The 26,910-nt window shown below is 42.1% G+C and overlaps 1 protein-coding gene across 4 annotated transcripts in view; it reads left to right on the top strand.

The window, feature by feature from the left end:
• The window catches only part of Cdk5rap2 (CDK5 regulatory subunit associated protein 2), a 191,053-nt gene that overhangs the window by 13,014 nt on the left and 151,129 nt on the right, over nt 1-26,910 (top strand). For 3 of the 4 annotated variants that reach the window (XM_057784811.1, XM_057784814.1, XM_057784812.1), the window contains exons 4-5: nt 21,145-21,255; nt 24,741-24,817. In XM_057784811.1, the coding sequence (XP_057640794.1) occupies nt 21,145-21,255; nt 24,741-24,817 (188 nt within the window). The remainder of the gene's footprint in view (nt 1-21,144; nt 21,256-24,740; nt 24,818-26,910) is intronic. The other variant, XM_057784813.1, reaches the window with a different exon arrangement.

The following is a 26,910-nucleotide window of genomic DNA, read 5'->3' on the forward strand; positions in this document are numbered from 1 at the left end:
AGTAACAGGAAACTAAGGTTATTTTCCAAATTCCAATTCTCTTTAACAAGTTACCTGCTCAACACTCATTCATCATGGAAAGAATTAGACACTTCTTCATTTGTAACCAAATGAAATCCATACTATGCAAGACACAGGAGATATTTGTCAGAGAGAAGATGGAGGACGCAGAGGGAAGGACGCCTACAATTATGTCTTTCTCTCCCCAGTTGTCTTTGCAGAACAGAGTGGTGCTGTCTCTGGATTTAATTTAGCATACTCATTACTGCTAATAGTTATCTGCAAACCACCAGTGACCAATTGAAGAAATGGCTTGTCAGATCTCTAATGGAAACAAGTCATTTTTGAGCTTAGAGTTGTTATAATTTCAGCTGTACATGCGCTGTTATGCTGTGGGCTCTGGGGCCTGAACTGAATGGGTTCTGATTGTTTCATATCGTGTATAATTAAAATATGCTCTCCTGTTAAAGGCTTGTTCCTATTTGATCGTAAGAGTAATAATAACTGCTGTTTATTAGGCTCTGGCTCTGAGCTTGGCACTTTAAATATGAAGTTTCTCATAATATTAGACCAACTTTGCAAGATCAGCAGTTATTATTTATTGTTGAAGAACATGGTTTTAAATTTCATTATCAGATGAGGAGATTTAGCAGCATTGTATAATTTTGGCTTCACATCTGCCTTTTGAACCCTAAAGAATCCTGCCTGCCGTATTTAAGATACTTAAGAGATACCGAGGCTTGGGGATGTGGTGTGGCAAAGGTGTTCTCAAAGGACATTACTAAGAACCACAGCTTCTCCACATAGACTGTCTCTTGATCTCTTTTTGCTGGTGACTTTGGGCCTCCCTCTCTTTCTTCTCCTTTCAGATGGGCTGTTAGGAGGATGTACTCTGCCATTGAGTACATCCATGTGTCAGGTGCCGTCCTTCTCCTTACTGTGTTATTACTGTCATTTTTCTCAGCTCTGCCTTGTGATTGAAGTTTCTCTTGCTCAGACTGTTCTTGATGGCCAAAATCTCATTTTTCTGGAAGGTGAGGGAGAGCTTTCTATGCCAACATGTTTTAGAATTTATGTTTTTTCTTTATGACTGTGGTCCTTTGGCTGCTCTTAGTTTTTTATGGCATTAATATTTTTTATTGTAGCATTTTCGAGAGCAAATTTTGCAGCTGAAGTTGAAATGACCACCCTGTTCTCACTGTCTCCCTTGCAGGTCTTTATAAGTCAATGAAATTTTTCATTTGGCCTGAGCTACATTTTGTGGTGGCATTCTGGTTTTTCTGTGAGATGCCTCTAGGAAGAGAACTTGGCATCTAAAGTGAGATTTAAAGGGACATGCGTATGAAAGAGAGGCAGAATCGTTGTGAGCTAGAAGGGAGACTCCTGCTTTTCTTGTTCTAGTCGTGGGTGACAGCTGCATGGGCATCAGCAGGTGCATTGACCTAGGGTTAGTGAGACATTGGTCTGCTTGTGCTTCTCTCGGAGTTTATCTGTTCACTAAACAGTTCCACATGGCAAACCAGGTTGTCTGCCCTGGTAAGTTTCCCTGTTCTGATCTTACTGGAAAGATGGATAGGAAGATAGTTTGGTGATGCAGTGAGTGCGTAAGCAGAGGGTACTGTGTGGTCACCTGTAGATACCAGGGACCGATAGTAGTTGAGTAAGTGACCTGGGCTTGGAGAATATTGTGTATGTGAAGATTCATATACAGCTTTGAGAGAGCATGTTAATAAAGTCAGGAAACTGTGAGAATGTATTTTCGGAATGAGGCTATCTCAAGGAAATATAGCCTAGAAGTAGGAAGGCAGTCTGTTTCTTGACTGCTGATTTTTTTGTGAAAGTGAAAGGAGAGTGTGGCCATAGCTGCAGAGCTAGAGGACCTCTGGTCATTTGACAAGCCAGGGGCTGCAAGCCCAGAGGGCTAGGGACCCACTCAGACTTTGAATCCAGCCCTTCTGATAAAAGGTCTTCCTGGTGGTTTCATGGTGTTGTACAAACACTGATGTGGAAACCAGGTTCCTTCCTTTGTATATTGAAACTGGTACCTGGTCATGTGCTGTCTGTATTGATGGATGATAAAGTCAGCTTTTCACATGGAAGGCCTTAGGCAAGAAGTCAGAAAAGAACTTTAGTTCACTGAGAGCCTGACTTTGGCTTCCCAGATGTTGTGTTCTAGGGTCTTTGGATCAAACAGGACCTGTTGAAGTCAGCATTTTGTGAAGGTCAGTGATTGTCTCCTGGGACCTGTACTAGACATATTGTCCCTTAAAAAAATGATTATGGCCAGGGGTGGTAGGACACACCTTTAATCCTAGTACTTGGGAGGCAGAGGCAGGTGGATTTCTATGAGTTTGTGGCCAGCATAGTCTACAAGAGCTAGTTCCATGACAGGCCCCAAAGCTACAGAGAAGCCCTGTCTCAGAAAACTGAAAAAGAAAAAAAAAATACGATTATGTATGAGTGAGAAAGACCCTACATCTGGTGTACATAGAATAGTTCACCTCCAGGTTTTGGCAGAGAGTGGCAGGAGTAGTTTCCGTTTCAGTGGTTTGTCATGGAAGCATCAGAGAGGGACCTGTATTCTACTGGGTGTGTTGGACCATAATTGTCTCTGATAAGACCTTCCAGTTTCTCATTTACAATAGTTACATATGAGACAGTAAAAGTATCCTTCTGCATATTATCTTTTTATATTTGTATAATTTTTCTTGTGGGGATGAATGACTGGAAATGGGAGTTCTGGATGGCCCAAGCTTTAAATCAGAATCACGTGCAGCCAACAGTAGACCCCAGAGTAGACCCGACTTCCACTGGTGTCTTCTCAAGAATTGGGAGAAACTGGGTGGTGAGGTTGACAGCTGCTTTTCCTCATGTCCCAACCTGATCTCCTTGAGGTACCGGAGTCCTTCGGTCAAAACCCTTATTCCTACTTGTTGAAAAGCTTGGCCTCAGCTGACGCAGTTGGTCAGATTTGAGTGGCTAATGTGATTGGCAGGGTTCCTATCTTGAAATTTGCTCTGTAATACCTGTGCTGCAGGTCGTTTGTCACTGGGGAGCAGCCCCCTTGTCCTTCACCCCATGTCTGCAGCCTGACAGGTTAAAATCCATGCTGGATTTTAACTTCGGTTTTACGTCTCATTTGTTCACTACCGACTGGTGGTCCCATATGAGTGACTTCCAGAATGTCCTGTGAAAGTGAAGCTAGTGAGGTATTTCAGGGTTGTGTAGCAGGTTTGAACCTTGGTATAGGAAGAACCTAGCATGATGTCCGGTATGCTGAAGTCTACCATAAGGTGAGGGTTGCTAACCACTGCCTGAAGTCTGCATACCAGATTCTATTTTCTGCTGGTCTTATTGATTTCCTTGACCTGGGAATAAAGTTTCTAAGTTCTTGCCATGGTTCTCGAGGCCCAGCCCAATGTGATGGTCAGTTCCTTGTGTCTTGGTGTTCCTCATTTTCTTGTGTCTGTGTCACCCAGTGCTCCATCCCACAAACTGCTTTTTACCACCACACCCAGCTTCTTCCCGTCCCAGGCCTGGGACACTGTGTCTCCCTTTCCTTGGTTGTCTGGACCTTCATGTCTGAATTTTAATTTGAATTGGTTAGAAAGGTTATCCCTAATGCTATGTCCTGGTTCTGTGTTTTGTCTCCTAGCAATCTCTCAGCACCCTGTCTTTGAATATTTGCTAACTTGTATCACTTTTCTGTCTTGTACTTAACATTGAAGCAAATAAAATAGTAGACTTTTAGCAGGCATGTGTTGATTGAATGAGTAGCTGCATGACATACTGAACCACTAAATTTTGATTGCTTCTTCTGTAAAATGGGAAACTTAATATTTATCTAATAAACTTGTGGTGAACACAGTGCCTGGCATTTAAGTCTTCAACAAATGGTTTCTCTATGGTAGTTGTTAATAATATGAATGGAGATAGCACAGCTAGAGGGAGACAGATTGTAATGAGGATGCGGCATGTAGAACCAGAGTGACAGGAAAAAGAGCAGAAACGAAACCGAGGTGAGGCTAAGAGTGGGAAGAGTTTGAGCCAGGCAGCAGCAGAAGAACCTGCTGGGATCCAGACAAGCCTAGGGCATGCAGACGAGGATTCTCTTTGGAATTACCTGTATGACATGGGTCTTTACAGTATCCAGGAGTCAGTTTTGGCTATTCATTGCTAATTGTTGGGCCCAGAGATTTTTAGTGTGGCAAGGCCTAGATTGAGCCTTCTGAGTCCCCATGTCCTCCAAAAAACCTGGCCAGATGGTTGGCTGGGCAGTCTAAATTTCTACAATCTTTGTGAAGGCCATTTGGAAAGAGATTTTGATAGTTATAAAATTAAAATTACTCTTGAGCCCAATAATCCATTTTGGGGAAATTTATCCTAAATAACCAACCCACTGGAAGGGACTGAAAAAAATGTCCCAGTTCACGAAGCTATTTCTTGCCACATTGTGTATAATTGTGAAAAATTGGGAACAAGGGAAATTATATTTTACATTTCCTTTCTCTGACTTTTTGGCCCAAGCTTGTTTTGAGGCTATTTCATAAATGAGGAAGCAGCGTTTGCAAAGATTGAATGACTTGACTGTGAGCTTGGTTTGAGTTTACACCTTACCCTTCATATTGTGAAGCCACAGCACAGGAAGCCATGAATGCTCAGTAGAGTAAAGCTGATAATTGACTCTCGCTGATGTCAACAAAACTTTATAATGTCTTTGTGCGGGGGGCGGGGGGGCGACACACATTTTTGTGTGTATCAGTGCGTGTTCATGTGTATATGCATATGTAAAGGTTGTCATTGAATGCCTTTTTCAATTTCTTTTTACCTACATTTTGAGACAAAAGTCTCCCTCCAAATCTGGCACTTAGGGATTTAGCCAGCAATTGCCAGGAATTCTCCTGTCTTTACCTCTCTAGTGTAGGATTATAGGCTTACACGGCCACCCATGGCTAATTTAATTGGATACTGGGGGTCAGACATGGATCTTTATGTTTGTATAACAAGCAGGCTTTGTGCTGACTGAGCTATCTCTCCAGTCCTAGTGTAATCTTTTAAAGTGATCATTAGCACACACATAGTACGTAGACACACATGCAGGCAAAATACTTGTATACAATCTTAAAAAAAGTGATAAATATGTTTAGCTCTATAACAACATGAAACATACCTACAGTGTAATATTACATGAAAACAGTGGAATTTACAGTCTTACCTGTGCTGTGCTGCTGTAAATGGTTATTTGTGAGCAGAGACTGAAAAGCATGAGGTGGTTATGCTCCGTATGTTACTCAGTTATTTTTAAACCAGCTCCTTTTTAGGTTTAATTTTATTAAAATTGTGTATGTGTGTGTGTGTTTAATAATGTGCATGTGTGTGCAGGTGCCCAAAGAGTCCAGAGGTATGGGATTCCCTCTGGAGTTGGAGTTACTGGCAGTTGTGTGCCGTCCGATGTGGGTGCTGGGACTCACACACGGGTCTTCTGGAAGAGCAGTACATGCCCTTAACCACTGAGTCATGTCTCCTGACCTCAGTTTTTTGGTTTTGTTTTGTTTTGAGACAGGTTTGTTTTTTTTTCTCTGCAGTCACATATCTGCTGCACTGTCTATGTTGCCCAGGATAGCCTTTAACTCACCATGATTCCCTAGCTTCAGATGTGTGAGTAGTAGGATTGTTGGCATGAGCTACCATACTTGGCTGGGATCCAGTTTTAAGATCATATTCTGCTGCAGTTTTGTTTGTGAATAAGTAGATATTTGCCTAGGAAAGTGTTCTTGATGGTTTGAAGACTCTAGGGAGTGTATTGGAATCAGAAACAAATTCTAAAGCATCTCCTCATTTCACTAACTCATTTGATGCTGTTGGCAGAACATTCTTATACACAGTATTGCTCACCAGAGATGAAGTTTAGGAAACAAGAGGGCATACGCTTCGTTATGTCTTGGTGAGATATGACAGCTTTTGTACATGCAAAGAGGATACAAAAATTATGTTAACCCAAAGCTGTGCTTGTGGAGGGCTGCAGTGTGAAATGGTTCCTTTTAAAAGCTCTGCCCTGTGTACCGATTGCTAAGTGCTCGGCTCTGCCATGTGCTTAGCTCCTTTAGTTGTCACAGCATCCCTTCAAGGTAATTGATTTTATTCTGATTTTATAGACAAGCTAACCAGTGACTCAAAGATGTGAGATAATCTTCCCAAGGTCACACAACTCATGAGCAGTGGCAAAGTGGGTTTCTACGATCCAAAGCCCTTGTTCTGAAGGAATGACATGGTCGAGTGGGCTTTGGTCTTGGAGGTCTGGCAAGTCAGGAAACAGTCGGAGGGAGGTAATTTATGTTTCTGCTGAGGTGGACATTGGTTTTTTGGTTTTTTTTTTGTTTACATTTGACTTTTGTTTTTTTCTCCTTTGGTTGGAGCTTGCAGCCCGCCAAGGCTTTTTTGTTTGTTTGATTTGTTTTTTGAGACAGCATTTCTCTGTAACTTTAGAGACTGTCTGGGAACTAGGTCTTCTAGATCAAACTGGCCTTGAATTCCCAGAGGTCCACCTGCCTCTGCATTCCGGGTGCTGGGATTAAAGGCGTGAGCCACCACTGCCTGGCCAACCAAGGCTTTGATGGAGAGTGGGAGCAGGAGGGAACCAGAGTCTCCCAGAGGCAGAATTTACAAATAGGATCCTCTCATTTTAGATGACTGCCATTCCCAGCAGTGTGAGCTTCTGAGGGCTGGACTGTTGCAGATGCAACCCTAGTGTTAGATTACTTTTGAGCACTGTTTCTAAGTCATAGTTGGTGGGTGTTATATTTGGAGTGTTTATTCCTCTTGTATGATAAGCAATTTTCATTTCTTCCACATCAAGCCCCCATACTCCTAGAATTTGTTTCTCATAGAGGGGAAAATTATGCATAAGGAAAACACTATTGTAGTTTGAATTATTTTCTGAAAAACCTCTGTGAGTGTGTGTGTGTGTCTGGTAAGGTGGGCAGAAGCCAGATCATACAGCACTTTGGACATATTTGAATCTAAGAGTGATGGGGAAAACAAGCAGAAATAAAAAACAAAACAAAAGTAGCAATGAGAGGTTTATGCAGGAGAGTAGCATGAGCAGATCTGTCTGAGTGAAGACAGTGAGGTTGTGTTTCCTGGACACAAGCATCCAGCCCATATTCTAGTTGTTTGCCGTGTTACAACAAGTACACACGAGATGGACATGTTCTTTCTGAGATATGGTGGGTTGAAAGGCGAGTGGCCAATGTGCAGCCCAGTTTTCTACGATGGGGAGAACAGAGGGTTTGTGGAAACACCAGCCAGAGAAAACTTGAGGCAAGTGATGCTAGACAGAGCTGACTGGCCTGCTGGCCAGAAAGATGATGTTTGTGTCGAATTTTATTCATTTAGGCTGTTTGACATTTATTTGACCATAAGAAGGCACATTTGCCCTTCCCTTATGCTTATAAAAACTCTATAAATAGGACAAGTATTCTTTCAAGTGTTGTTAGGACCATTCTAGCTATTGCCATAAATATTTTATTGATAGCTGAGTAATAGAATAAGGTTTCTCTTTATAGGAAGCATCGGGCTTGGTAGATTTATGTTTGAATGAATGTTTTACGTTATATTTTTTTAAAACATTTAAAAGGAGCTTTAATGAACCTTCCAATTGTTTCTTGTGCTATTCTATTAATCACAAAATTGAAGCCTTAAGTATTATTAACAAGAGGACACGGGTAGAAAGCTTGAAAAGTGTATTACACCTAGAATATGGTCGTCATTTATCCAGTCCTAAAACTGTGTTTGTTAAGAAGAATAGTGCAGATGGGATATGGAGAGGATGGGTCAGTGGTTAAGAACCTTTGCTTTGGATCCTATCACCTATGAAACTAGGAGTCTTGCACATTCCTGTAACCCAGGCTTCAAGGTCGGCAGAGACAGGACCATCAGTGGGGCTTCCTGGCTTCATTCTATACGAGTCCAGGTTCAAGAAGAGACATAGTTTCAAAGGAATAGGCAGATAGTGGTAGAAATGGTTATCTGATGTCCTCCTCGGGTCTCCATGTGCTTGTATACACATGTTCATACACTCACACAGACACTGCACACATAAATAAATCTTTAAAAACAGAATAGTATGTGACATTAACTATTTTTAAATTGTCAAAAAAAAAGGGGGGGGATTTGATGACTATGTCTTTGTGAAGATGTGATAGAATCCAAGTCTGGCTCTTCCTATTTTAACCATGTTTCAGTTGCATTATGTCAATTATCTTTATTTGTTGATATTGTTGTTGTTAGATAACATTTTTCTGTCTGGTCTGGAACTCACTGTGTACACTAGGTCTATCTTATTCAACTTCTTTGAAATATAAATTTATATAAAGTAAATTTTACCAGTTTTAAATATTGGATGTATTTTAACTTGTGTGTTCCTGTAACTGATAGTAACTAAGATATCTATGATTGTTTTTTTTCTGTTTGTGTGTGTGTGTATGTGTGTTTAAATGTACAGTTCTAGGCTTTTGTAACGGTCACCGCTGTCAGCATTTACAGCAATTCCATAGTAACACAATTTCCTTGTGTTGTGTTTTTGTGGTCAAACCCTCTCTCTGCCATCAACCTCTGACAGCTAGTGTTTTGTTTTCTCCATTCCTATCATTTTCCGTTTCCTGGAATATCACATACATGGAAGCATGTGTTAATGTAATGTTTGGGACAGTCTTTTTTTTCTGGTGGCATGTCATTGTAATCCATTCATGGTCTGCGTTTCGTAGTGAAAGACCCCCGGTAGGGACCTTCCCTCAGGTAGAGACCCCCAGACGCAAAGACCAGGCCGAGACCACGAGTCGGATGCAAACTGCAAGAGGTTTATTAGGTAGACACAGGTACCTGCGGGCGGCAAAGTCTTTCGGAGGACTTGTGCGCCCCGCAGACTGGGTGAGGGTTCCTTTTATAGCAAAAGCAGGGCACAGAAGCTGATGCATGGTTACAGGGATTCCATTGGTCAGTACAAATAAGGCGAGGGGTTCACCCTGAGGACAAGTTCCTCAGGAACATCAAGATCTGATAATAACTGACTTGACTCTATCTAGGGTGCAGGTGGGTTTCCCCAGAATTTTCCGTTCCCCTCCCAGGTCAGATGTCTGACCACAGACATTCTGTTTGGCAACCTCTGTTTGGCAACCTAAGAGTACTAACCCCACCTTGAACCTATACTTGTTTGTGTGAAAGCCTTGCAAAATGGCGTTACAATGGCTAAGCTGGGTTTAGGCAATATAGCAGGGCTGGGGGTCTTTCAGTAGCTGTGACTGCTGTTTCTAAGTATTGGTGACTATTTGTCCATTAGGGTTTGGAAGGGCTGGTGACTTCTTCCCAGCTTCCTATGCTTAGAAATCAAGTGCAGTAACTGTGTTGAGGTTTCTGTGTGAGCATAGATTTCATTCTTTAGAGTGAGTAGGAGTGAAATTGCAGAGTCATTGATAAGTGTAGTAAGTGTAGGTTTTGGTCAGACACTGCCCAACTCTTAATTGGTGTGGCCATTCCCTTTTTCATCCCAGAGAGAGAGAGAGAATTCTGCCTTCTTCTCATTTTCTTCTGCATTTGCTGTTGTCAATTAAAATATAGTTTTAGCCCTTACAATAGATGTGCGTCTCATTATAGTTTTATATTTCCCTAAAAGCTAAAGATGTTGAAATGATTTTTTTGTGTGTGTCTATTTACCATCTGCATATCTTCTGCTGTGTACTTTCTGCTCAAGTCTTTTGCCTTTTTTTCCTTCAAGAAAAATTGGGTTTTTGGTTGTTTTCTTACAGTTATATTTGGAGAGCTATTGTGTATTCTGGGTGTAATTCCTCTGTAGATATGTGATATGCAAATATTTTCTCCCAGAGTGCAGCTGTCTTTTCATTCTCTTAACACTGTTTTTCAGAGCAAGTATTAAATTTTAATGAAGCGCAATTTACTGATTTTTTTTTCTGTTATGGATCATGCCTTCGGTGTTGTATCTAAAGAACTGTTTGCCTTGTTCTAGACCCTAACAATTTTCTTTTATATGTTTTTGTCTAAAAAGTTATTATTATTTTACTTGTTATATTTAGATCTGCTCGTTAATTTAAATCAGCTTCTATTTAAGATGTAATTTAGGCCAAGGTTAGTTGTTCATAAAAGGATATCCAGTTCCAATATCATTTGTTGAAAGGAAGACTATCCTTTCTCCTTTTCATGCATTTATTTGCTTGTTTATTGTGTGTGTATGGGCAGTGTGCATCTCAGTGTATGTGAGGTGGTCAGAGGACAACTTGACAGAAATTTCCTTCTGACGATCAAACAGGTCCCAGCCTTGGAGGCAGACACCCTAAGCTCCTTAAGCAGCTCCCAGGTTCCTTTTTCCTTTGATTGCTGTCATTCACTTGATAGAACATGACCACGTTTGGAAGCGTTCATTTGTATTTCCAACCTTCACGTTGCATTCTCCTCTTCCAAGATGGTTTCAATTCATCTGGCTCTTCAATGTTTTAAGTAAAGTTTATAATCAGCTTGCCTGTGTTTACAAAAATCCTGCTGGTATTTTAATTAAATTGTGTTAAATCTTTAAGTAAATTTCAAGAGAATTGATACTTTGTTAAGTAGAGTCTTCTAATCCGGGAATTTGACTTCCAAGAAAGTCATCTCCATTGGTTGTGGAATGTTGCAAGGAGGGCTGGCTTGTTCATCCAGGCCTCCTGGCTGGCTTAGCCTTAAAATAACCACGTGGAAACTATATTAATTAAATCACTTCTTGGCCCATTAGCTCTAACTTCTTATTGGCTAACTCTTACATTTTAGTTTAACCCATTTCTATTAATCTGTGTACCACCATATGTCAGTGGCTTACGGGCTAAGTTTTGGCAGCATGTCTTACTCTGGCAGTGGTTCCATGGCGACTCCCTGACTCTGCTTTCTTCTTCCCAGAATTCAGTTTCCTCTTCTCCGCCTACCTAAGTTCTGCCCTATCATACCAGGGCAGTTTTTAAATTCATTAATCAATGAAAGCTGCACATGCGCAGAAGGACCTCCTACACCATTTCCCCTTTTTTGTTTAAACAATAAAGGAAGGCTTTATCATTGTAAAATTACATAAAACAAAACAGTTATCAAGGAAGAATTGCCATTATAATATTTATATCTATTTTATCTTTTATTATAACTAAACTCTAGAATTGACAAGAGATATCTCACTGCCTCTACAGTCACCCAATGTTCTTCTGTACCATTGGGTCAGCTATCTTCAGCCTACAGGCCCATAGTATGCAGCAGACTTTTCCATGAAGCAGGACATTTTAAAGACAGTTCCTGCCTATATTGGCAGTTTGCCAGTCATTTTCTTCTGTATCCTGCAGAATGTCTTGCAGACTCTTTCATAAAGCAGGAACCCCGAATCATCTCAGCAGTCATTTCTCTGTGGGTTCTGTATGTCCATTTTTTTAGAACATACCATGAAGCAGTGGTTCATGGGCATCTGGGACGAACAAGCAGCCTCTCCTTGCAACAGTGGAGGTGTCACCAATGCTTTGTATTTTTAAGTACACAGTTGTGTGTCTTATTAGGCTAATACCAAAGGCTTTCATTTTTGGAGCTATTGGAGCTGCTGCTTAAAATGTTCAGTTTATGGTCATTTGTTCCAACTCTTTTGAAATATAATGGGTATTTGCATGCTGACCTTGCCATAATTACTTTTATGTACTAGAAAGTTTTTGTAAATTCTTTCAGCTCTCTTTTCTATCTAATGTGAGTACCTTAAATTTTACGTATGCGTGACTGTGTGTGCACACTTGTGCACTTTATTACACTCCTCAGGACTTTAAATGTAGTGTTGAAGAGCAATTCCTGAAGTTAGGATAATAGCATAAGGTTTTTCTTCTTTGGGAAACACACACTCGCAAGATATTTATTATGTGTATGATACACACACTTTGCAGTTACTGTTATCATGTTAGTGAAGTTTCTAATTCCTGCTTGGCCAAGTCCATCCCTGTGTCCCAAATGGCAAATGCTTTTGGTTTGGTAAAATACTTTTTCTGCATGTGCTGATAGGATGATTTTTTTTTTAACTGTTTGCCTTGTTAGTGTGGCACCTCATGTGGACTGACCGAGGAGCAGTGAATTACCCTGGCATTGCTGGGGTCAAATTAATGATGTAGCAATCTGGTTGTTCAGTTTCCTAGTTTCTGCTAAAGGTTTTATGTTTGTGCTCACCAGGGATTTAGTTTGCAGTTTTCCTATAATGTTTCTTTCTGCTTTTGTAGAGTAGGTTATTCTCATCAAGCCAGCTGGGGAAGACCCACAACCTGTCGTTTCTGTAAGAAGTTGAAAAGAATGGCCATTGCTGACATGGCTTTTCATTTAAGTATTTGATAGGAATTGTTACTGAAAACATCAACTTGATATCTTCCTTCCTTCCTTCCTTCCTTCCTTCCTTCCTTCCTTCCTTCCTTCCTTCCTTCCTTCCTTCCTTCCTTCCTTCCTTCCTTCCTTCCTTCCTTCCTTCCTTCCTTCCTTCCTTCCTTTGTCCTTTCCTTCCTCTTTTGAGGCAAGATGTCATAAAGCCCAAGGCTGTCTTAGAACCCACTATGTACTCAAGACACTCCTGGTCTTTCTGCCTCTGCCTTCTGAGGGTTGCATTAAGTCCTATACCTCCATGTCTGATTTACATGGTATTGGGGATGGGACCCAGGGCTTCAAACATGCTAGGCAATCATTCTACCAACCGACTTACACCTCAGCCCCTAAAAGACATTAAGTTCAACATCAGTTTTGAAGATAGGTACATCACTGTTTAGGTTGTGTTTTCCTCTGGTGAGTTTGTTGTGTTTGCTATCTGATGTCTGGACAGAGAATTGTGCATGTTAGTGTTTTAGTCATTGTGGAATCTGTATTGATTTGTCCTAGTTCAACTCCCCCCCCCCTTTTTTGGGTATTAAACTAGGGATGAAACTTGGGGGCTCATACATGTTTTTGTGTTTTATTTACTCTCTGATATTCTTATTAGAGATTTGTTAGTTTTGGTGGAAATTTGAAAAAACTAGATTTTAAACTCAAGTTTTATTGTTGTTCCTCCACCCCATTTTTTTTTTTTTTAACACAATTGGTTTAATAAAATACGGATTGGCCAGTAGCCAGTTGGGAAGTATAGGCAGGGCGACAAGAATAGAATCCTGGGAAGAGGAAATGCTCAGTCTGTAGTCGTCACCTAGATACAGAGGAATCAAGATGAGAATGCCTCACTGATAAAGGGTACCAAGCTACATGGCTACATGACTAACACAGACAAGAATTATGGGTTAATTTAAGATGTAAGAGTTAGTTAATAAGAAGCTTGAGTTAATAGGCCAACCAGTTTATAATTAAAATAATAATATTAACAATATTTAACATAATTTCTTTTTTGAATCAGTGGGAGTTTCATATCATGCACCTCAGTTCCACTCACCTCCCATTTTCTCCATAACTCCCCTCTCCTTGTAATAGCCTCCAAACAAAAATTTAAAAAAAAAGAAAAATCAAACAAAAACAGGAAAACGAAGAGAAACAAAAAGAAAAAAAACACAAAACATGCTCCTTCATGTTTCCTGCCTTTCCAATACCTCTTCTTTTGTCCTGGTAGTATTGGGAGTTATGGTATGTGACACAGTATACACTTTTGTTCAATGAACTTTCCTTGCAAATATTCATTGTAATAAGTCACTGGTCTGGTTCAAGGCCTCTGGTTTCTGGTTCACAATTGATGTGGGAGTGTCATATATCCGTTGCTTTCATTGGTTAATTAATAAAGAAACTGCTTGGCCTGATAGGTTAGAACATAGGTGGGTGGAGTAAACAGAACAGAATGCTGGGAGGAAGAGGAAGTGAGCTCAGACACCATACCGCTGCTCTCCAGGGCAGACGCGATGAAGCCAGCCGCCAGGTCAGACATGCTAATCTTTCCTGGTAAGACTGGTGCTACACACATTAAGAGAAATGGGTTAACCTAGATGTGAGAATTAGCCAGTAAGAGGCTAGAGCTAATGGGCCAGGCAGTGTTTAAATGAATACAATTTGTGTGTTGTTATTTCGGGGCATAAGCTAGCCAGGCAGACGGGCGGCAGGAACGCAGCCCGCAGCTCCTTCTACACACAATCTACTGGATCCTCACTGGAACCGCTCCTGGATATTGTGTGGCCATCCCAAGTCATGGAGATTCTGCAGTTATTGTTCCACAGGACCAGTCCCTTCAAGAGCTCCAGCAGGTCCTAGATGAGGTGGGCAACTTAAGGTCCAGCTGTGGGCCTGGGTAGTAGTTGAGCTGATCAGTTCAGGCCACTTGAGGCCACCCTCTCCAGGCAAGGAGCTGAGCCAGCTCCTCTATGCCCACAATGGGGATGACAGGGATAATGACAGCTCTCTTGCTGCAGTGTCCAGCAAGGGGTAGGACTAGTTATTCCAGGGCCAGCATAGGGCAGGGCTGGCTCAGCATGGCCTTCTGATTCTGTCACCCATGGTTTCTATGTCCCCTGAAGTGACACAGACCACAGATAGAAACATAGACCCCAGTTGCACTAGGACCATGGACCCAGACATGACCCTCAGCAGCAGCTTGTGCCCAGACAACTTCCTGTCTCTGGGTGGAAGCACAGGCTACTCACATCAGGATGACACTGGTGGCCTTACAACCCCCAGACACCAAGAGGGCCACAGGTTGTATCCCTGGCTCTGGGGATTCTTTGTAACTTTTGGTAGCAGCACAGACCCTGACTTTGGTGGGACCGTGGACCCAGACATAGTCCTCAGCAGCAACTGGGTCTGGATGTCACTATTTACCCAACTCGCAGTACTGACCACTTAGATCAGCATTGCCCCCATGTCAGTGTGGTCCTCAGACACTGACATGGCCCCAGATCTGCGTCATCTACATGGCCTTCAATGGTAACAGTAAACTCAGACATCGATATAGACCCTGGTTGCGGTAGGGCCACAGTCCCACACATGACTCTCAGCTGTAGCTCTGACGCAGATGTCACCATGGCATTGGGTTCAGGCCACTCATATCTCCATGGCTCCAGCTGTAGCATGTCCTTTGGCCACCAATATGGACTTGGGTGACTGACTTGATCCTGGGCATCCACATGGTCTTTGGTGTCAACATAGGCCACAGACTTCAACAAGATGCCAACTGTAGTAGGACCACAGACCCAGACATGGTCTTTGGTAGCAACCCAGGACCGGATGTCACCATGGCCCCAGGTGATGGTATAGGCTACCCAGACCAGCATGGACCAGCATGAATCTTGTGGCAGCGTGGCCCTTGGACATGAACATGGCTTCAGATGGCAGCCCCAAACGTAGGAATCTGCATGGCCTTCATGGCAACAGGTGCCACAGACATTAACACACACCCTGGCTGCTATGGGGCCACAGACTCAGACGTGGCCATCGGCAGCAGCCTGGGCCCTGATGACCCTATGGCCCTGAGTAGTAGTAGCACAGGCCACTCAGATCATTATATACTGCCCTGGCTGCAGTATGTCCCCTGGACTCCAGCACTCCACACGTTGCATTGCAGACCCCAGACCAATGAGTGGTCCCTACTGGCCACATGGACCATGCTCTTGTGTAGCAGCCTGTGTCTGTATGTCACCGTGGCCCCAGGTGGCAGCACAGGCCACACAGGTGAGTTTGGCTCCAGCATTAGCATGGCTCTCAGACACCAGCATGGCCCCAGATTGCGGCCCAGACCCTGGGAATCCAAATGGCCCTCATGGCAACAAACCACCGATATCAACACAGATCCTAGCTGCAGTAGGGCCTTGGATTTTTTCCCCTTTCTATTTCACCAGTTTCTAGTTTTATATTTATTTTGTCCTTAATTTTGTTTTCCTTAGGTTAATTTTGCTTATTTTCCTGCTTCTGAGCTAGAGGCCTCAATTGTTGACTTGAGACCTTTCTTTCCTAAAGCATTTGGATTAGAGATTTCCTCCTCAGCATTGCTGTCACTGTGTCCAGCTATTTTTAATACATCATATTTTTGTTTTTGTTTAATTCATAGTGTCTTCTAATTTTCTCCATTACTTCTTCTTTGATCCATGCATGGCTGGCCAGAAGTGTGTTGCTTAAGTATTTTTTTTTACTGTTTCTTTTTAGTTTCTGACTTTTGGTATAATTGCATTATGGTCAGAGAACATAGTTTGGCTTTGGTGTTTTTAAGTATGTTAAGGTTTGTTTTATGACCTAGAATATCTTGGCAATGTCCCTGCTGACTTGAGTGCCCGGTTAGTGTCTCCTGAATGTAAATAAGTTATACCTGTTGGTTGATAGTATTGTTTAAAATTCTTATGCATTCTTTCTGACTTTTGTGGATTAATGAGATAGGCATATTGATATCTCCAACAGTAACAGTTCATGAATCTGACACTGAAGTCCTGGACTTCTGCACACTGGGATCCTTGCTTTTTATCGTCATGTCACATCCCTCTTGTTCTTGACTGAATCTTTGTTTTGATGTTATCATAGCTCTCTTGTAGTTAGGGCTCACACTGTGTTTTTTTCTATTCATTTCAAAATATTTTTTAACTTTTATTTTTATTTTATGTGCATGAGTGCTTGTATGTCTGTATACCATGTGCATTCAGTGTCTTCAGAGGCCAGAAAAAGGGGATCCCCTGGGACTGGAATTACAGATTATTTTGAGCCACCATGTGGGTGCTGAGCATCAAACCTGGGTTCTCTAGATGAACAACCAGTGCTCTTACTCACTGAATTGTCTCTCCAACCCTCTTCGTTTATTTTTTAACTTACTTATATTCTTAGGTATATAGTATACATTTCTTTTTTTAAACAATCTTTTTTTATTTTACATACCAATCCCAGTTTTCCCTTCCTCTCCTCCTCATGCTCCCCCATAAATTCTTGTATATAAGACACAATTTGTTTTTTAAATATTACATTTATTTTGTGTGTGTGTGTGTGTATATATACACGTGTGTGCTACAAGCATGAGTGTGAAGTTCTGAGGACAACTTGTAGGAGTTGTTTTATTCTTTTACCATGTGGGTCCTAGGGTTAGAGCTCAGGTTGTCTGACTTGTTAGCTGTCTTATCAGTCCCATAATTGGGTTTAAAATCTGTTCTAACAGCTTCTGTATTTTAACTGGGGTATTTATTTCATCATTTAATATGCATCAATGTATTTTGACTTATTTTTTTTTGACATAAAAATTTTTCTAATTCTTTTCTTTTCAGATCTCTTTTACAGTTGCTGTGGGACAATACCCTGTTAATTGTATTTTACTAAAATACTGATTGGCCAATAGCCAGGCAGGAAGTATAGGTGGGGAAACCAGGCAGGAAGTAGAAGCAGGGTGACAAGAACAGGAGAATTCTGGGAAGAGGAAAGCTTAGCCAGCAGTCGTGACCTAGCCACAGAGGAAGTAAGATGTGACTGCCTCACTGAATAAGGTACCAAGCCACGTGGCTAGCATAGACAAAAATAATGGGCTAATATAAGTTATAAGAGTTAATAGGAGCCGGGCGGTGGTGGCGCACGCCTTTAATCCCAGCACTCGGGAGGCAGAGGCAGGCGGATCTCTGTGAGTTCGAGACCAGCCTGGTCTACAAGAGCTAGTTCCAGGACAGGCTCCAAAGCCACAGAGAAACCCTGTCTCGAAAAACCAAAAAAAAAAAAAAGAAAAAAAAAAAAAAAAAGAGTTAATAGGAGCCGGGTGGTGGTGATGCACGCCTTTAATCCCAGCACTCGGGAGGCAGAGGCAGGCGGATCTCTGTGAGTTCGAGGCCAGCCTGGTCTACAAGAGCTAGTTCCAGGACAGGAACCAAAGCTACGGAGAAACCCTGTCTCGAAAAATAAAAAAAAAAAAAAAAAAAAAAGAGTTAATAGGAAGCCTGAGTTAAAGGGCCAATCAGTTTATAACTAATATAGACCTCTGTGTGATATTCTTTGGGACTTAATGATTGCGGGACCCTGGCAGGACAGAAACCCCGACAATATACAGTATTCGAATACTTTTCATACTTCAATTAAATATATTTGATTAAATTTTAAATAGATCTTTGTGTAGTTTATCTTCAAATCCTTAAGGCATTTTAGTGGTTGCCTTGGGATGACTTGTCTCTCCCCTTCTCCCTCTCTCCTCCCTTGCCCTTTATGTCTCCTCACTCCTCTTTCCATTTCACCATAAGATGTGGAAAATGTGACTATTGCCTTCTCCCAAATTAATTATATTAACACACTTTCGCACCTCTCTCCAGACTGTTTGGTTTATTTTAAAGAGTTTGCGGGCTTTTCATTTGAATAGTTTCTGTAACTGAATGTGCAGATATTAACAATTTACATTTCTTTTCCTTCCACTTCCAGGGCTCCACACTTCATTTGGTATCATTTCCTTTCAATCTGAAGAACTTCCTCTGTCATTTCCTTTAGAGCAGGTCTGTTGCTGATGAGTCTTCATTTTCTTGCATTTGAGAGTGCCTTGTTTTCCCTTCATTCCTCAGTGTTGTTCCTGGATGGAGAGTTTTGCATGACAGTTTCCTTCAACCTGTAATGCTTCCCATGCCCTGGCCTCTCTAGTTGTGATGGAGAAATCTGCTGCCTTTTGACCCCCCCACCCCGACCTTTGCATGTAATATGCTAAATTTCTCAGGCTGTCAATCATTGTTTTTGTCTTTAGTGTGCACCATTGTCTAGGTGTGAGGGAGGTCCTAAGCCATTTTCCAAATAGAATGTTTTAAATTATTTCTTTGGGTATTTTTTTCCCTGAAACGTCTTTTTTCTCTTATTTCTTTTAATATTTCAGAAACTATTTCAGAAACTCTGATAAACATTAGTATTTTATCTAATGTTTTATCTCAGAATTTTATCTAGAATTTTATCTCAGAGTTCATATTAATGATTTTCAAGGGGATTTTTTTGGCCTCTTTTCTGTTGGAGTTTTATTGATTTGAATTTGAGCTTGTCTTTGTTTTGGATCTACTCCAAATAGCTATTCTACTGGCTAGTCAAATGACTATGCTGCTTTCCAATTTACAATTTCTATTTGGTTCTCTTTTTAACATCTGTTTATGTGCTGTTCATTTTCTGATTAATTCATTTCAAGACATACAGCTTTACATTCTTTTGTGGAAGTGGTTTGAGACAGTGTCACTATGTTGCCCAGGCTGTCCAGCCTTACCATCCTCCATCACCTACCTCCTGAATAATTACAAGAATGTACTACCATGTCTGGCCCAGATTTCACATATTTCCATAGTCAGATGTGTTTACTTTCTCCTCACAGAAACCCATGAGATTGATTTTATTATTCTTACATTAGAGATAAAGAAATAGAGGCTGGGTCTGACTGGAATGTTGTACCTTTTCATCATCTCTCCTGTTCCCATTTTACTGTCTCCTCTGTTATGCAGTCAGTATTCTGTCCTGTATAATATTATATGTCATAATGTTTCTGTTTAACAATACATCTTGCACATAACTTCATTTAAGTACATGAACTGTTCTTTCTCTGTTACATCTTTATAATACTCTACTGAGTGGACATACCATGATTTACTTAATCATAGACTGTTGGCTTAAGTAATTTAAATTATCCACCTATAATTTGATTTTAAGAACTCTTTAAAGTTCTTTAAGATACATGCATTTAAAACTCTTTAAGACTACATAAGATACATGCTACATATGTGTGAATTAACAAAAACTAAATACCACAGGCAGTTATTATAAATGAATGATAAGAAAGAGTGTTTTTACCACCCCAGAGGAGTCATTGATATTCCCAGTTCCACCCACTTTTCCTCTGCACAGGTAACTATCACTGTAGACTCATTTTAAGTCTCTTTCTACCCGTGTTTCTCTTATTCCTGACAACAGTTCTGAGGAGAGGAATACCACCACCCCAACTCTCAGGCAGAGATTTAAAGCATGAAGCAAATAAGCAGAGTGTGGGGGTGGTAGGAGGACTTTAAAAATATTTAGCTGTTTACGCATGGTGGTGATGTTTGTTTTGATACAGGAAATTAACTTAGTGTGTAGGTTTTGTCTCCTTGGGGTAAGGCTAGTCTTTTTGTTAGTCTGCTCAGAATGCTGGATCAACGGATCAAAATGTCAGCTATTTTCCATAGTCTATGAGGTCTACTTGGCAGATCAGGTTTCTGGAGTCCCAGCAGGATATGAGCCCAGTTAATTATGTACTATCAGTGTGATCCTTGATCTTGTGTACAATAGGGGCGGTACTTTCACAGTGTAGCTTAAGAGTTGAGGCTCCACATATTAAGATCTATGTCAGTATTTGTTTGCACAATTGGGTCTCAGTAAAAACACTTTGTGAATAGCCCTGCCCCCCTTATTTTGACAAAATTTAAACTTAGAGAAAAGTTGTGATATTATAGATCACTGTCAATTTACCAGTTAACGTCCTACCTACATTCGATGTATTTTCCTTTTTCTCGTCTAGCACTCTTAGTGGCAGATACTACCACACAGCACCCTATGTACTTTGGCATTGAGTCGTCTTGTTAGGACACTCTCCTAGAAAATCATAATGTTACAACCTAACAAAGTTGTTTTCTGATTTCCCCTAGTTATCATTTCCATATGTAATAAATATTTAAACATTTGAGAGTCTTCCATTATGTTTGCCAGTCTTGTTTCTGTAACCTCAGTTTGTTTAGAAGACTTGCCCTATCATTTTTACTAGATTGTCATTAGGGTTTTTGAAGAATTCAGGTTTATTGTTTTGACAGTCCTTCAACTTAGATTATTCCAATTGACTCCTTGATGGAATTCAGGTTAATGACTGCAGGCTGGAGTGCTTTAGATGAATTGTTTGCTCTCTGTGATTTATTTCTGTCTCTCTTCCTCTTCCCTTCTACCTAATGTTATCCTAGTATCCCAGCCCCATCTCCCAGTCTCTTCCTTCTCTTCCTTTCCTCCTTTTCCATTGCTTTTCCATAGCCATACATTCTTTTTCACTTGTTCATTCCCGTCGCTATCCATGCTGATGCTCTTCTGCTTGTGGCTAGTGGGAACCCTGTGCTCTGGTGGATTGGTACCATTTCAATCAGGGTAAGCTCCTTCTGGTATTTGGCCCAGTTGCTGTACCCAAGTGACTCTCTTGTGCCGGCTTTACAGCAGATCACTGAGCTGAAGAAGGAGAACTTCAACCTAAAACTCCGCATCTACTTCCTTGAGGAAAGGATGCAGCAGGAGTTTGCTGGCCCCACTGAGCACATCTACAAGACGGTGAGTAGTCAGGTTTTCCCCAAAGACATTTGACTGGTATTTGTTCTTAGAGTTAGCATTAATGGCTGCTGTCATTCAATTTGGATTGATTTGGGGGAGCAAAATGATGCTAGAACAACCCTCAGAAAACTGAAGTTATGATCTTAAGGAAATTCTTAAATTGTTTTGTCATCAGATTTCTGACTCACAGTCTTGATCTCAGTTGTCTTTTCATAATTATTTATTATTTGGAAACAGGCAGTGGAATCAGTAGATTAGCTTTGTAACTGAATGGTAATGTTACCAACCAGTGGGGTGGGTGACTTTTAGCCAGTCACCCCTCTCTCTGGGCTTCCTTCTGTAGTGAAGTGATAGCCCCGGGGCTGTTTGGATGAAACCAGAGTGACAAGTGCAGTGAGGTGACAGGTGTAAATGGGGTAACAGGTGCAATGGGGTGACCGGTGCAGTGGGGTGACAGGTGCGATGGGGTGACGGGTGCTGTGGGGTGACGGGTGTAATTGGGGTTACTGGTGCAGTGGGTGACGGGTGCAGTGGGGTGACGGGTGCAAAGGGGTGATGGGTGCAGTGGACTGAAGGGCAAATGGCTCCAGCAAGTGGTCAGTGCTGAGCAGTCACCATCATTGGCTTATAGACTTTGCTTACCCAGAGTTAGGTTGGTCAGATTTTCTGCACTTTGACTCCTGTAGCCCTGTGTGCTTGCTTAGAACCGTCAGGAAATGCCTTTTCCCATTTGAAGTCTTAACCTGCAGGTCTTTGTCTATAAGCAAACTTTGTTTCTGAAAATTGAAAGAAGAATTTGATGTTCTTCACATGAGTCCAAGCAGTACACAGATGCCTATTTCTTAGCTTTTGCTGGTAGATTAGCCCCTGGCCTAGGAATTACTTTGTCTTTTTGCTTCTGAAGTTTGTACTGGGGGAAACTTTTGAAAGGGGGAAAGGAGCTCCCAGCAGCAGATGGGGTGGGAGTTGAAAGCCTGCATAGGCTTTCCTGAAGAAGAATCTAACTGCCTTTCTGAGCCCTTTCAAGAGCTGAAACGCTTCCTTTTCCCTGAAGCTGCAGTTTCTTCCTACAGTGTCAGAGTAGAAAGACAAAGAGGACAGTCCTTTTCTGGATGCAGTGGTGATGGAATCAGAATTTCAGGGGGAACCAATAGTTAGAGCACACTGTGTGTGCATGGTGGTCAGGCCTCTCAAGACTTCAGGTGGCAGGCTGTCAAACTGCTGCCCACTGGGTTCACAGGTCTTTGGGGCTCTTACATATTGGTCATTTTGCTAGATTCTCAAGAAAGTTGAGACAGTGGATATTATCCTAGTGTCCACTGAGGAAACAGGCCTGGGGAATGTCAGTCACTTGCCTACTGTCCTGATGATACAGAGTGGATTTTGAGCCTGACCTGCCTGCCTCTATGTACGACTTCTCCTCCTTTTCACTGACTGAATGGCCTGCTTTTACAATCTCCCTCACCAAGTTTTTGTGTAGTGTGTGGTTCAGATTCTGAATTTTAAGGATATAAAGGATGTGTCCTAAAAAGATGTTCTAATCTGATCCCCGGGCCCTGTTTTTAACTAGTATTATCAATGTCCTGTTGCAGAGGAGTAGTTTCATGTAGAACATAAAAGTTCTGTGTGACCCCTTTCACGTAAGTACCAGCAGGTCTGTTCTGCATTTTGCAGTTTTCATTCAATGATTTCTTGGATGTCTTTCCCAACAGTAGTTTAAGAGCTCTTTTAGTCTTTCTTTTCTAACTTTATAATAGTCTATTTTGTGTTTTGAAGGCATTCTGACTCTTGGTTTGGAAATGGCTGTCATCTTACACAAACACTTAAAACTTGAGATCCTGTGCATGGGGAGCATAGGCATGCTAGCTAGCCATCGAGTCAGGCACAAGCCATGCTCTTAGAACACACTCTGTCAGTGCCCACACCTGCTCTGCTCTGTGGGAGCTGGTGGAAGAACCCAAGGCTTGTGGGGTGTTCCTGACAGAGGCACACATGGAGATATTGTGCCCCACCACTCCGGGTCTTGTCTGTCATGCAAAGGGACAGTTGTTCTAGAGAGAAATTCTGCCTCATGGGCAGGCTTGCATTCCGGTCTGACAGCGAAGGAGAAGTACAGGCTTCCTTCAGTGTGTATTTGGTCTCCAGTCCTCCCGTCACAGTGGGCACCTTGGACACCTCGGCCCTCCCTTGACAGTATGGGATCTGACAGTCACAGCTCTCCTTTCTCATCCCCTGGATGTGTCTCTAAGGACAGGCACAGGGTCACCCTGCTGGCTGCGTTATTCTCAGGGTCTGTCATGTTGACTTCAGCGTCCTTAATGCTACACCCTTCACTAGCACTCAGGTGTGTGTGAAGTGAATACACAAGTGTCCACTGTGAAGGGGCCCGTGTCCTTCAGTATGGGTTACACTCTTGACTGTGCGTATTCCTCTCCCCAGAGGCACTAGCACTCAGATGTGTGTGAAGTGAATACACGAGTGTCCACTGTGAAGGGGCCCGTGTACTTCAGTGTGGGCTGCACTCTTGAGTGTGCGTGCTCCTCTCCCCAGAGCCACTAGGCAGGAAGGAGGGAGACATGTCCTTTGGATTATAAATTTTATGAAAGTGTTATTATTTTAAAAATACAAATGTGGTAGAAGAAAATGTAAAATCCGCATGCATTATTAAAAAAATAAGAGTGAGAATTCAGAGAAATCTCGATTTGCTATCACTCCTCTGCATGCTGTATGCTAGTCTCCAGGACATGACTGCTTTGTGTATGCTCTCTCGACTGCATTTGGGGCAAAGTCGGAAGCCTACCATGTCCCTGTTGCCTCCCACTGACTGCCACCTGCCAAAAATTCTGTGTTTGTGTTCTCATGTGAGTCAGTTGTGAGCCCAGGGCCATGTGCGACTTCCTTTGTTCCAATCCCTTAAGGGAAAAAAGGTTAATGACACTGTGATATCCCTTAGAGATGGCTTCCCACCTAAGCTGGGGCTTTTTGTGAGTGTCCTGAAATCTCATACTGAAATGTGACAGGCCATACTGAGGTCTCCCATTTATCCATTCACAAGTCTTATTTTATTTTCGTTAAGTCTGTAGCACACTCTTCCTGCAACAACCACATGCGTGATTGTAAACAGCTAGGAGTAATTGCCTTCGAATGGGAAAAGCAGACCATAAATTTGCTTGGTGGAGGGCAATTTTTACAGCAGCCCCGCTAGTGTGACATTTGTGCCTAGGTGATTGAATGCTCTGGCTGTTAGACACTGGAACATTTATATCATTGTTCCAAGTCCTAAGGAATCCAGGGCTTTCTCTTGAGACCACCAGTCCTTAATAATTCCCTTTTTCTGTGCCTCAGGGCTAATGAGGCTTTTGAGTGTAACATCTGCTATTGCAAGTGTGGCATAGTCAGTCCAGGCCAGAGTAGCTTGTCCGCCATCAGTGCTTGCTATTCCTGAACCTTACTCTGTGTCTTTTCTTACCTTATCGCTCTGGAAGAACATTGAACTCAAGGTGGAAGTGGAAAGTCTGAAGCAGAAGCTCCAGGAGAGAGATCAGTTACTCATCAGTGCCTCGTGAGTACCTGTCAACCAAGAGCTTGGCCATTGGGTCCCACGGGTGGGTGTTGGGCTGGGCAGTGAAGCACAACCAGCTGCTTCTCTAAGTGACTTGTCTTCTGATTGTTTTCCTTGGAGCTTGTAGTTTTTATTAAATTGTTTGTCAACTGTTTTTAAAGTATTGTAGTTATAGGAAGATGTACAGGAGTTAAGGAAAGGGTGATGGATTTGTATGAAGCAAGGACATATGTGAGACCCCAATCTGAGCCAGAAAGGAAGCATCATCAAGCTTCTAGAAAGCCCCCTTGCCTTCGTGTTCTCACAGCCTCTCCCTTTTCCCAGGACACCCACTACTCTCAACACAATTACTTTGTTCTGCCTATTTTTGAACTTTATATAAATGGAATCATACAATAGGTTCTCTTTTGGGTCTAGCTTCCTTCCCTAGCAGTGTTTATGAGAGTCAAGCCACCTGTGTTGTGTTTTGGGAGCTCATTTGTTCTCACTGATGAAAATGCCGAGGAGTAGAGGGGGTTTACTGGGTAAGGGTGGGAGGCAGAGGGAGGGTTTCAGCTAGTAACTTGTTTTAAGCCTGTTTTGTCTCCTAGGGACTCTTGTAGTATGTTGTTTAAAGGTGATTGTTGGGTTTTAATGCTTAAAAGTTAGAAACCTACTATATCTATTAATAAGTTAATTTATTTAAATCTTTATTGAGTGCCGACCTGTAGACCGGCTGACTCCACAGAATTACTAGCACCATACAATGAAGCTGTCCAGGGACACTGACTCACACCCCAACCCCATAGCTGTAGGCTCCCCTGAGGCACACTATAAGCAAGTGGGGTGTTCTAGAGGTGTGCTGGAGGCTTGTGTGACAAATGGACATCCCAGAATGTGCCCAGAGTTGCCCCAGAAGATTGGGAGGTCTTCCTATGTAGTCCACAAGGGCTGCTTTGACGTCTGTGTAGAAGTGCTTCTCTTGCCATGACAGTGGAACTCCTGTTGGGTGTGGAGCACCGGGAACATGCTTAGCACTCCAGGCTGGGCCACCGCTGGGTCTGCTAGCTGCAAGTTGGCTGTTGTAGCTTACGGGCAGACCAGAGACTCCTAGGCACAGGCTCCTTTTCTGAGTATCCCTGAATGAGTGAATAAATTAATAAATATACCAAGACTAAGATCTTCATTATAGTTTTTTCTTTTGGAAGTGGCTCATTGTTTGGGCACTGAATCAAGTCTCTTGTACCAGATCCAAAATCAGTATGTGACTTGGTCTTCTTAATAGTCATTGCCTCACCCTAAACATCTTGGGTAGTACTTGTTTTTGGCAAAGCACATATACATTGGAATTTCTGCTCACAAGGGCTCATGTACATTCCTCAATACTGTCACTCAGGAAGGGACATTTTGGGTACTTGCATGCATATTTGTATATTTTCCTAAATGCCAGGCTATATATTCAAGGCCCTTCGTGATCTGACCAGTTTTTGTTAACTTATTTAGAAGATTCTTATCAAATGGCAGTTTTGTGTGCACGGTATGAGGCTTCTGGTGATACAGTGGTGATCCAAACAGCTACATGAGACTTGCATTCTTCTGGGAATGGTTATGATGAGATATTTACATTAGCAAATGTATGAATGCAGGTTGGGAGAAGAACTGTAAAGGGAAAGGGAGCCGTGAAAGTTTGTAGGTGTGGTAGCAGATATGTAGACAGCAATACAGAGGAAAGGTACACCTGTGGAGGTGACGTTTGACATGCAGTATGAGGTGCCAGTAGAATTAGACGGATGCGTCAATGGAGATGTGTCTAGGAAGAGACTGTGGCAAGTCTGAGAAAACAGGAGGAGAGTAGCAGCACTAGACATTTTGGTCTTTGTTCTAAGGTTAGATAAGTAAGTGACACAGTACGGAGTTTGCTTTTTGGAAAGGCCATTCTGAATGTTGGGTGGAAGAGGTATTGTGAGGGTACCAGGAGACCAGTGAGGAAACCAGCCGGGTGGGTGAGGTGAGCTGAGTGCTGACATGGATGGCAGGCTAATGGGAAGAGCCTTAGGAAGCACAGTCCTGTTCTTGGTGATGGGTGAGAAGGGAGATGTTGCATGTATTAGTCA

This window comes from Chionomys nivalis, chromosome 11, assembly GCF_950005125.1.
Source record: "Chionomys nivalis chromosome 11, mChiNiv1.1, whole genome shotgun sequence".
In the NCBI taxonomy this organism is placed as follows: Eukaryota; Metazoa; Chordata; class Mammalia; order Rodentia; family Cricetidae; genus Chionomys; species Chionomys nivalis.